General features: G+C 41.7%; 1 protein-coding gene across 3 annotated transcripts in view; it reads right to left on the minus strand.

Moving 5' to 3' along the window:
• Positions 1 to 12,529, minus strand: part of LRRC42 (leucine rich repeat containing 42) — a 21,873-nt gene continuing 9,344 nt past the window's right edge. For all 3 annotated transcript variants that reach the window (XM_023188062.2, XM_023188065.2, XM_023188054.2), the window contains 6 exons: positions 9,855 to 9,986; positions 7,686 to 7,804; positions 6,350 to 6,438; positions 6,063 to 6,176; positions 1,798 to 1,882; positions 1 to 504 (listed from right to left, as the gene is read on the minus strand). In XM_023188062.2, the coding sequence (XP_023043830.1) occupies positions 230 to 504; positions 1,798 to 1,882; positions 6,063 to 6,176; positions 6,350 to 6,438; positions 7,686 to 7,804; positions 9,855 to 9,986 (814 nt within the window). In that variant the 3' untranslated portion in view covers positions 1 to 229. The remainder of the gene's footprint in view (positions 505 to 1,797; positions 1,883 to 6,062; positions 6,177 to 6,349; positions 6,439 to 7,685; positions 7,805 to 9,854; positions 9,987 to 12,529) is intronic.

A 12,529-nucleotide genomic window follows, 5' to 3' on the forward strand; every position in this document is an offset into this window, starting at 1 on the left:
TTAAGGACAGCAAAAATGTTTATTTGAAAAAATTACTATGTATTGAAAATATACATTAGAAATTATTACATACTTCCATAGCATTCCCCTCCCCCACCACAAAAGTAGAAATATCTGCTTGCTATGCTAATGCCATAGGTAAATTCAAACAAAAAGTAAATCATCCTCAGTCTCCTTTACTCAAACATTAGAGCTGGGGGCCAGAGAAAGGTCAACCTGTATCTACTAATCAATAGGAATTTAACAAGTCCCAGTCTTCCACAGCAAGACATACATATTTCTGCTTTGAAGGTTGTGAAGAGTTATTCTGTTCTGTCTCTGACTCCTCAAAAGGTCTCTTCTTGCTCTTCTTTGACTCCTGGCTTGAGATAGCTTCGTGTTTCAACACTGGCCCGTGGCAATCTGGGGCTTTCTCTTTATAGAACTGGAGTTTCTCAGAAGAGTTCATGTGGGGGTCTCCCAGGGGACACTTCAGTGGGGCTTCTGCTCGAGACCGCTTCCCATCTGTGACAGAAGTGAAGGGTGATGAGTTCCCTACACTGGCATGCTAATCCCCTCATCAGTCTAGGATACCCCCAAGGATATGACAAAGGCCCAAACAGGGTGATGCCTGCATTGACTGCATTTTGCCTTGAGTGCCCTGTAAGGTCACTGTGGTATGCATGCAGGCATAGGTTGAAGGCAAAGACTCATACTACAGTTTGACAGATTTGGATTTAAATCCTAGATCTGCCTCTTCCTAGAAGTGACCATGGGCAAGTGACTTGTCTGAAATTCTGTTTAATCACCTCTATATGGATACAAAACCTATTTCATAAGAGTAATATGAAGATAAATGAAATAATGTACATAAAGTGATTAGCACAATGCTTGACACACACTAAAAGCCCCCAAAATGTTAGCCTTCATTATTTGAAATCTGGATTTGACTCTGTCTTCTAAGGGCCAAAGAGCAAACGATATAATCTATTTTACATTTTTTTGGTATGCCCTGGATTCTTACTTTGCACCTTTATATTTTCTTCACTTTGATTTAATCAATTCCTTCTCTTTTAAAATCATGATAAAATATACATAACATAAAGTTTACCATTTGAGCCATTTTTAAGTGTACAGTCAGCGGTATTAAAGACATTCACATTGTTGTGTAATCATCACCATCCATTTCCAGAACTCTTTTTACCTTGTACAAATGAAACTCTGTATGTACTAAACAATAACTCCCTATTCCTGCCTGTGCCACCCCCGCCTCCCTAGTCACCACCACCATTCTGCTTGTTCTATGAATCTAACTATTCTAGGTACCTTATACAAGAACAATCACACAGTATTTGTCCTTTTGTGACTAGCTTATTTTGTTTAGCATAACATTCTGCAGGCTCATCCACGCTGTGTCAAAGTTTCCTTACTTTAAAAGCCTGAAATACATTGTACATATATTTCACATTTTGTTTATCCATTTATCTGTTGATGGACACCTGGGCTGACTCCAACTTCTGGCTACACTTAATTCCTTTTTCATCTTCTGTATTCTATCTACTTTTGTACCACCACAAATCTTTTTTGGAACAAGATGGTACATAAGTAAGTAATTTTAAAAAGCTGTCTTCCTGGTGCTGATGCTCAAAGCTAAGTGTGAACTTATACCGTAAGCTATGCTAAGGGAATACAAGTCTTGGTGATCATCAATAAGCCAATACTACCATAATTAATTTTTCCAGGAAGGGAAAACAGGTAAAACTGCTTTAAGGATGCAAATAAAGGGCAAAAAACTTCAAAGGAAAGGGAATTTCTCACAGAAGCGCTGAGCTGCCGTTCTAGGCTCTGAGGTTTCCCGTGGCTTCACAGCTTCCGCAGTCACACGCTCCCACTGCAGAACGATCTGAAACATATTTGGAAAGATTTGAATCCAAACAAAATCTCGAGATTTTAATCTCAAGCCTTTCTTGTTCCCCCTTTTTCCCTCTCCATAAACACAATCCCCTCTGGGAAATTTTACTTCGGATGCCTGGTGATAAGAGTAAGAACCAAGTCAAGTCTGAGTTTTCTGTTCTAATGCAGGAGTTGAGTCAGAATGCAAACACATTGGATACATGTATCTGCATGACTAAGGGAAATCTATAAAGCTGATTTCCCTATTTTCATCTTTATTCCAAGCTGGACATAAATTACATATCCTTAAACTAAATACTAAAACTTAAAACTGTAGTCATAACACTTTCCACACATTTCTAGACTTACTCTCATACCTTAAAATACTCCAATTATAACTCAAACTCTTGTATGTAAAACATCCATGTTTCCATACTCTCATAACATATCATGATCAGTTTTTACTTTTTAAACTGTTACAAATATATTTTTATTATAAGCTGCTACCAATTCTTTTAGAAATAAGTGGCTGGGCCCGGTGGCTCATGCCTGTAATCCCAGCATTTTCGGAGGTCGAGGTGGGTGGATCACGAGGTCAGGAGATCGAGACCATCCTGGCTAACACAGTGAAACCCCATCTCTACTAAAAACACACACAAAAAATTAGCTGGGCATGGTGGCGGGCGCCTGTAGTCCAAGCTACTCAGGAGGCTGAGGCAGGAGAATGGCGTGAACCCGGGAGGCGGAGCTTGCAGTGAGCTGAGATCGCGCCATTGCACTCCAGCCTGGGCAACAGAGCGAGACTCAGTCTCAAAAAAAAAAAAAAAAGAAATATGCGTGAATATAAACTATACATAAAGAAAAGCTAGGCTGGGCGCGGTGGCTCACGCCTGTAATCCCAACACTTAGGGAGGCCGAGGCAGGCAGATCACGAGGTCAGGAGATCAAGGCCATCCTGGCTAACAGGGTGAAACCTGGTCTCTACTAAAAATACAAAAAAATTAGCTGGGCGTGGTGGCGGGCACCTATAGCCTCAGCTACTTGGGAGGCTGAGGCAGGAGAATGGCATGAACCCAGGAGGCGGAGCTTATAGTAAGCCGAGATCATGCCACTGCACTTGAACCTGGGCGACAGAGTGAGACTCTGTCTAAAAAAAAAAGAAAGAAAAGCTAATGATCATCTCAATATACCCTGAACAACAAGAACTTTAAATTTAATATTTTTTTATTATGGAATGTAATGAAACAACCATAAAAAAGGTCAAGAAAAACATTTTCAGGACATAGGCAGTACAACACTGAATTTAAGCATACAGTTCCAGGCCAGACTCAGTGGCTCACACTTGTAATCCCAGCACTTTGAGAGGTCGAGGCAGGTGGATCGCAGTCGAGACCAGGCTGGCCAACATGATGAAACCCTGTCTCTACTAAAAAATACAAAATTTAGCCAGGCATAGTGGTCCCAGCTACTCGGGAGGCTGAGGCATGAGAATCACTTGAACCCAGGAGGCGGAGGTTGTAGTGAGCCAAGATCATGCCACTGCACTCCAGACTGGGCGACAGAGCAAAACTCTGTCTCAAAAAAAAAAAAAAAAGAATACAGTTCCAGGCCAGGCACAGTGGCTCACACCTGTAATCTTTGCACTTTGGGAGGCTGAGGCGGTAGGATTCCTTGAGCCCAGGAGTTCGAGACCAGCCTGGGCAACATGGTGAAATGCCATCTCTATTTAAAAACAAACAAAAAACCAGTTCCAGAGTTGGTTCCACTACTTAATTGCCAGGGGACCCATGGCAAGTCATTTCTTAGTCTCAATTTCTTCATCTGTAAGGATCAACGATAGTACCCACTCCATAGGGCTATTTTAAGGATTAAACAAGATAATATACATAAAGAGTTTAGCACAGTGTCTGGCACACAAAAGGCACTTAATAAATATTAGTTGCCATCTCTTCTATAATTTCCTGGTGATAAAAATGGGAACAGATTTCAGGGAACACCAGAATGGATTAATCAAACGTGTTGACTCAGTGGGCAATAGGGAAAATGGTGCTTCCTTCCACTAAACAGAAATAAGAATGTCAATAAGAGCTGATCGGGGATGGGGAAGAAGAAAATGAGTTTGGTTTGGGACAAGCTGAATTTGAGATGGCAAGTGGAGATTTACAGAGGATACTTGGGAATGGGTCTAGTGTCTAGAGAGGAATGCAGAGTCATCCTCGCAAGGACAGCTGGAGCTCTAAGAACACTGAAAGAGCACCTGGGGAGTGTGGAGATGTGGGAGAAGAGGAGAGGAAGAAAGAGGAATCAGCCACAGCCAGAAGAGTGAGAAAGCTGGGGGAGAGCCAGGAGAGAGGCCCAGAGAAAAATAATAAGGCATGCATGTTTCTATCAAATGCTGCAGGAAAGCCAAGGAAGGTAAAGAATATCACCACCCACCTTCAAGAGGACCCTGTCAGGAGAGCAGGGGAGGCCAGAACTAAGTCGCAAGGGAGTAAGAACTGAGTAGGCACCGAGGGGATGGGGCAACTGGACAGGAAACAATGCATAGCTGCACTGGGGAATGAGAACCACGCTAGAATAAGGACACCTTGCATTTATCTACAGAAAGCAGATGGACAACAAAGAGGGACAAATGAAGATGTGGCGGGCAGGGGCAGGAGGGAAAAATCATTATTAGTAAATATCACAAGGGAAACTGGATATCTTCAGGAACAAAATTTTTTAAAAAAAGAAAAAAAAAAGGGCTTGTGACTAGAATAAAGGAGCATACTTATTCTCTCCAATAGGAGGGAAGTGGAATACGGTTGAAGAAATGGAGAAATTCTGAGACAGGAATAGGGAATTAAGTGGACCCCTGTGAGACGAGAATGAGGGCAGGTGAGTGGAGTCAGTGTGCAACAGTTTCAGTAACAGATCCCCAAGACATAAGCAAAGCAAAGCACTGCTACCAAGTCCTAGGGGCCCAGCTAAGGGTGGAGGGCAGGACTGCACTGGTCGTCAACTTACTCTCAGGTCAGGCTGTCAGGTGTTCTACTTGATCCTTCCCGAGCCCTGCTCAAGAGAGAGCCTGGTTTCTGCATTTTATGGATGAAGACAGAGACTGAAAGTTGCTTTAGGTTGTATAGCTATTGGGCTGCTGAGCCAGGATTCCGTGCCCAGGTCTTTCTGGCTCCACAGCCTATGCTCTTTCCACCATGTCACCTGCTATCAAACTGCAACAAGCCTTTGTAAGAGCATCCCACACCTGTCCCAAGTGCACTGGATGCATCTAGGTCTCATACAGCACTAGAAACTTTGTCTGGCAATGCACCATGGTAATTATTTCATCATGCATGTTCTGGACCAAGCTCAGCGTGCTTCTGAAACACAATTCACCAGTCTCCCTGCTTACTGTGGAGAGGTGATGCTACAATCCAGCAGGTAGACAGTTCTACCATTACGCATTATGGCTTGGAGCTAAGAAGGGATCCTGGACAGTTTGGTGGGTCCTGTAGGCCTCCACCAAGAAACACTGGTTAAAAGTGTCTAAGGGAGAAAGGCACCAGTCACAGGGAAGGAGACATCTACTTGTGCTGTCCTACTTGGTTAACTTCTCACTTCCAACTTACATAGAAGACTCTGAAACTCACTTAAGTCTGTACTTTACCAAGTGAAGAAAGACCATCAAGACAAAAGGGAGTCAAAGTAAAGTTCTCTCACTGGTAAGACTCGGTGAGAGAGGGACACGAGAGACACCTCCTCACTAAGGCTGTGGGAGGTAAGAAACTTTCCCAAAAGAAAGAGAAGAATCGTATTTGAATTCTTATTTGCATGACACCAGAGTTTATTCTCTCTCCTGTATATACACACTACTAAGAGAATCCATCCTTCTGAGGTTAGGTCAGACTGCTTTTTTGTATAGCAAGCCTGAATTCACTTATTTTCTGAGTCATTTGTAAGATGACATTTTCTCCTAGGTCCAGTAAAGATAAGGCACAATCTAGTGACCAGAGCATGAGATATAAGATCTGGCATCAATTCTTTAAGTATATGGGCCAGTTATAGCTCATCAGTGTCTCCAATTTGACATGAAGATGACAATTTAGCCAAGGAATACCAAGTGGATTACTGTTTATTCAATGTGTTGGATAAGACACTTGGAATTAAGATGAAAAGCTGCATCAACAGCAGGGAAGAAAAATCTGGAGTACCTGGTCAGCCCAGCCCTCTGTCTTGCAGTTACTATGATCAAATTCCTTCAAAGGCACTTTGGAGTGAACAAGGCCTATGTGGGTCTGGAGCTTGTGCTTGACGGTTTTGATGTCCTAGTGAGGCAGAGACAGATCAGAAATGCAAATGCATTTGGTTAATTCTTACTTGCTTTCAGTAGTAAATAAAGACCATCATAAATACCAGCCCTTTCTAAATACCAAGTAGCACAGGCAAAATATCAAATTGCTGAGTCTAGAAAAATGAGCGAAGGAACCAAAAGTCTTACCTTGAGCCCTGTCCCAGAGATATCTAAGCAGTTTAGTTTCCTAAAAGAAAAGAGGTATCCAATGCCTGCATCTGTGATCTCAGGGTTACCTAGATGTCAAAAACAAGGTAGCATTCTGTTACAATATAAATGTTGTTAAAATGACAACCAAAAATAAGCTCACAAAAAAGTCCAGGCAATGATAAACTACAAAACATCTGAGTTGGCAAACTTTTCAAAGTAAATTAAATACAGAAGTCTGATCTTTACTGTTCGTAATATAGAAGAGCTACACTCAATGATCCTTAAAGATCCTTTACAGCTCTTACTTTCTAGGAGTTGGGGATGAGCAGAAAAATAAATGAACCAGGTAGTTATCCCAAAGGGTTTAATTTGGAACCATATGAAAACATATATAAACATGTATTAAAATGGTTCATCATACTTTATTCATGGCCATTTCACCTCCAAAGTAAACGCGTTTATTTATTTTAAAAAGATATTCAAGGGAACTTAGACACAGATACTATCACCACTCTTACCAACTTGCATTTTTTTTCAGAATCCTTTCTTATATATTACTTTCTCACGTCAGAGAGTACTACACGTAGCATCGAGTCCTCAAGGCCATAAGCATAGTGCCTGGCACATTATAGATGCTCAAAAAACATCTGGTGAATGAATACACTTCCCTGGGAGGCAGACAGGACATTCATTACTATCCTCATTTTACAAAGGCCAAAACCAATGCTCAAACTGGTTAAATAACCGGTCCGAAGGTATATAACTGGTAGTAAAAGTGGCAGAGCAAGAAGGGTCCTCGGACCTCAAACCCCTGCTCTTTCTATTCTTTTGGCACCATACTGTCCTGCCATAGAGTCAATGGATGCTCAGTTCACTTGTAAATGATCTCTGTCAACCTCTACCATTGGAGTCAATGTCTGGTTAATTCGAGTAAGTTATCCGTTCATCCAGCTTTTCATCAGGCAAACATTGATAAAAAAGGACCTAGTTGACAGATACCAAGGATCAGAGGCTCAAGGAAAATAAAGATGAGTCAGAAGTCCTTTAAGTATGCAATGAATATGATGAAAGGTATCTCTGTTTGCACACAGCGAGTGGCATGGATGAATGTGAAAGGGTTTTTCCTACCCTAAAGAGGTGGTATATGCTGGAAAAGTCATTTGACTAGGAGTCAAGAGTCTCTGGCCTCGGTCCCACTCTGCCACCAAGTTTCTATGGCACCCGGGAAAGTCACCTTTCCTTTCTTACCTCTAAAATGAAGGGGAAGAACAAGATGATCTCTAAGGTCATTCTTCCAACATTAAAATAATCTATAATTTTGAAGAAAACTTACATGATAAGTCTAATAACGTTAGATTCTCAAGGCCTCTTTTCATCACTCGAACTGGTGCTGTCATCTTCCGCACCCCAGCATCAGATAAACAATTATCCTTCAGGTGGAGCTGAGTTACACTAGGGAAACAAAGTACGTACATAAATTACTCAAAGTTTGAGACAATCTAGGTATAAAAACATGCTTCCAACATTTTCATTTAAAAATGCAACATATATCCTCTACCTCTTGCTATTTCATACCCAATGCATTTAACAGAGTTAAGCTCTTTTGGGCTGGGCATGGTGGCTCATGCCTGTAATGTCAGCACTTTGGAAGACTGAGGCTGGAGGATCACTTGGGCCTGGGAGTTAGAGACCCCATCCCTAAAAGAAATTTTTAAAAATTAGCTTGCCAAGGTGCTGTGTGCCTGTGGTCCCAGCTACTTGGGAGGCTGAGGCAGGAAGATGGCTTCAACCAAGGATTTCAAAGCTTGCAGTGAGCTACGATCGCACTACTGCACTCTAGCCTAGGAGACAGAACATGATCCTGCCTCACCAAAAAAAAAAAAAAAAAAAAAGATTTTTTGGCGCCACTTCAGTTACCAAGTGAGGGTTAATTTAGTGTCATGCAGTACTAATTTCAGAGGGCAGAGGGCACTAAAGGTATATTGTTGAATAAATGGACTTCCACTAAGGGGATAAATATACTTTAAAACAAAAGCTGCTTTTCTGACACATTGTATGAAAATCAAAAACATTCTAAATACGTCAGGAAAGGCTGCTAAAGAACTCCTATGAGAATTCTTTTTGCAGAGCACACAATCCTCTAAATTTAACCAGCTTTATCAATCTAGATTTTCAGATTGGGTTAATAAAATATACCCATAACCCAATCCATCTGCTGCTAAGCTGGAATTGGTGTATTAATATGCTCCGTTTTCACATAAGAAATCTGAGCCTTGGTGCTGGCTAGGCTCACACAACAGTATCTTTTTATGGGGCAGTAGGTAGGTGTCACTGTCAGAAGCAGGCCTCAGGTAGCAGGTTAGACCCAGGTTTGTAATGCTGTTGTTTTGGGTGTTTATAAAACCACAGAGGAATCCATCTGTCCTCCTCTTTGTTGGCCAGAAGAACCTGAGATCAGTCAGACTATTCGTGAATGGTATGAACTGGGCTATTTCTTTAAATCATGGTTCCCGAAAATAATTTCTTTGGCTATCTTTAATAGCTCATTTTCTTTATAGTTGTAGCTCACTGATAGTTAAAATAGCAAATGATAATGATTATTGACTATGGTATAATGTCTCATCCCTTGCTAGAATAAACTAGGACTGGATAAATAAAGGACAAAACCCGAGGCGGGCAGATCACCTGAGGTCAGAAGTTCGAGACCAGGCTGGCCAACATGGCAAAACCCCCGTCTCTACTAAAAGTACAAAAATTAGCTGGCGTGGTGACAGGCGCCTATAATCCCAGCTATCAGGAGGCTGAGGTAAGAGAATAGCTTGAACCCAGGAGGTGGAGGTTGCAGTGAGCCGAGATCGCACCACTGCACTCCAGCCTGGACAACAAAAGCAAGACTCCATCTAAAAAAATAAATAAATAGGGCTGGGTACGTTAGCTCATGCCTGTAATCCCAGCACTTTGGGAGGTCAAGGCAGGCGGACCACCTGAGGTCAGGAGTTCGAGACCAGCCTGACCAACATAGAGAAACCCCGTCTCTACTAAAAATACAAAATTAGCTGCGCATGGCGGTGCATGCCTGTAATCCCAGCTACTTGGGAGGCTAAGGCAGGAGAATTGCTTGAACCCTGGGGGGTGGAGGTTGTGGTGAGCTGAGATTGTGCCATTGCACTCCAGCCTGGGCAACAAAAACGAAACTGTCCCAAAAAAAGAAAAAAGAATAAATAAAGGGCAAAACCATTTTTCAACCCAGGTAGCTTCAAGTATTACATGTTTAAATAAAAGTTACTTAGAAAAAGAGAATCAACTAACTGACTGACTTTCTAAGGGTTGTCTAATCTATATTGCTTGTACCAAGTAAATGGAGATTGAAAATGTTTTAGAAAAAAATAAGCAAATCAACATAAGAACAGGAAGTAATCAGCACTCCTGAAGATAATCCTGTTGGATCAGCCTTTAAAACAATACTGAAACAATTCATCTGCAAGTGGTGACAGGTCAGTACCTAGACAGGGCTTCATTGGTGAGATGTTCTAGAAGTTCATGCTCATCTCCAAGCTTGCAACACGACAGATCCAGGCAGGTCAGCTCCCGGAAAGACTTAATTTCCTCAAGTTTTTCTGAAATCACCAGATACCTATAAAGCATGGAGAGCAATCAATAGCTTCCCCCAACTCCTCTTAAAGCATTACCACTTGCGGATTTCTATCATAGTCAATATCCCACCACCCCATCAGGACACAGTACTATGGAATAAGCAGACTTCACTAATTACTATCAGGGCAAAGGCTGAAGTTTTTAATTAGTAAATGCCTTGAACATCTTTTTATGTGATGGTGAAATAAAAATTCTGAATAATAAATTTAAAAAAGTATATTAGCAAAGGAAAGTCACAAGTGAAGACATCTGCTTTGTTATCAGACAGACCTTGGCATTGGTGTTGGGACCTTACCTGAGAATTTCCAAACTTTAGGATACTCAAATTTTTAATTACTAATTATTTTAAAGTTGCTTTTAATCTAACGCTCAACATCCTGTGATGTGAAAACTGGAGCAAGGTCAAGAACTCTGGTTTCCAATCTGCACATCCCCAAGAATATACCAAGAGATATTTGGCACATCACATTTTATGTTTCCTGAACACTCCCCTGTGCCTTTGTTACCCTAACTTTACTCCAGAAGTATGTACAGCAAGACTGCTACAAGGACTCACTCCAGTCTAGATGGATATTAAGACAAACCCTGAGCACCAGCAACTTAATTATGTTGCAGCACCTTGCCAAGTTGTTATCAGGAAGCATCAGGGAAGCCTCTGGAGAGGGAAAGGAGATCAAAACAGCATTCCACAGCCCAGGCTGGGGCCTCCGCCCTGCTTTCTAGTGGTTTATCTAGCTCAGATGAGGTCAGCAAGAAAAAATGAAAGGGATTAGGTGTGACAGGAAACAGAGAGGAGAGGAACCTAAGAGGACAGGGAAACTGACTTGTGGCAAGAGCAGGCCTCTCTCATCCACCTTCCTCTTGGATGTCTAGAAGTTTCCACAGTAAGATGGTGTGTTAGGATCAGTGGGGTTACACCTAAGAGTTCACACCTCTCTTCCATCAGCAGGATCACAACTGCCAAAAACAGGATGGAATAATCAGAGGGCAAGAGGGGAGTTAATCTCTTTTCCTCCTACTTCCAAACAAAAAAAGATGTACTCAAACTAATGACTGGCCTGGCTGCTAGGTACAGATGGCCTGAGGCACTGATACCCCTTTAAAGGGTGGAACCTAAGCTGTCTGGAGATCCAGCTCAGCTGGGTACACACAAGAGCCTTATTTACTCAGATGTATTTTAATTGCACTGTAAATACAGCTGCTGTTTTTCACCTTCCAATCACAGAGTTGAAGTGTGTCAATGGGGATTTAGGGGATTACTGGCAATCAGAGAAAGAAAAACACATATCCTTTGATCAATTAACCAAAAGATTTTTAGTAATTCTGAAACAAGGGTTCTCTGCAAAGGACATAACACTATGTAATGTGATTAAGAAACATTACGAAACTCAAGGTTGAGGAACAAACGTGTTAGGCCACAGACACTACTAGATGCTAATCTAGGACATAATCAAAACTCTAGGTTCCTGCTTGCAACCAGTCTTCCAAATTTTCCCTTAAAGGATTCAGAATGGTACAGTGGAAAGGTAACAGAAAGAGCACAGACCAGATCTGAGTTTGGATTCTAACAGCCCAATTACTTGTATGATTGTGAGACAGTTACTTAACCTTTCTGACCCTCAATTTCTCCAGCTACAAAATGGGGCCAATGATTACTTCTTTTCAGGATTATCGAGAAAAAGAGAAACAATATTTTAAAATTCCATGGCATCTTGCAGGACCTCATGAAATAGTAGCTATTACTATTACGTCAATAACAAAAGGTGGTATTTTAAGGAAAACATACTTGCCTCCCCGTGACCACCAGCGGGATTAAAAATCACTGGGGTTTCAACACAAAGAAGAGAGTTTTCGTAAGGTTGGAATCCAGTTGCAAAGACACTTGCTTCTGGCAGGCAGCTTTGTGACTTAACCCCAAGATAGCAAGTGCCTGCACCTACCCAGTTATTTTATTTTCATTTATTTTTTCAAGCTCATTACTTTTGACCTGAACCCCTTTGTGCTGACAAAACCTCTTGGACTGCAGCTACAGCCCTGGATTGCAAATGCAACCTCAAATTTCCTGCCCTCTAGTTTCCTTCAAGGATTCAAAAGAAGAGGGGTTTTGACCACAATTCAAAGTCTTACATTTGAATGAGACAGTCAAGTCTGGAATTGCAGCAATAAAATATGGGCTAAAAGATTATGTTAAAAATGTTTCCTATATTTTCTGGCTGGGTGTGGTCACTCACGCTTGTAATCCCAGCACTTTGGAAGGCTGAGGTGGGTGGATCACTTGAGGTCAGGAGTTTGAAACCAGCCTGGTCAACATGGTGAAACCCTATCTCTACCAAAAAATACAAAAATTAGCTGGGCACGGTGGCAGGCGCCTGTAGTACTGGCTACTTGGGAGGCTGAGGTAGGAGAATCACCTGGACCTGGGAGGCAGAGGCTGCAGTGAGCCAAGATCACACCACTGCACTCAAGCCTAAGCAACAGAGTGAAACCCTGTCTCAAAAAGAAAAAAAAAAAAAGTTTCCTATA

The sequence above is a fragment of the Piliocolobus tephrosceles genome, chromosome 1, assembly GCF_002776525.5.
Source record: "Piliocolobus tephrosceles isolate RC106 chromosome 1, ASM277652v3, whole genome shotgun sequence".
NCBI lineage: Eukaryota > Metazoa > Chordata > Mammalia > Primates > Cercopithecidae > Piliocolobus > Piliocolobus tephrosceles.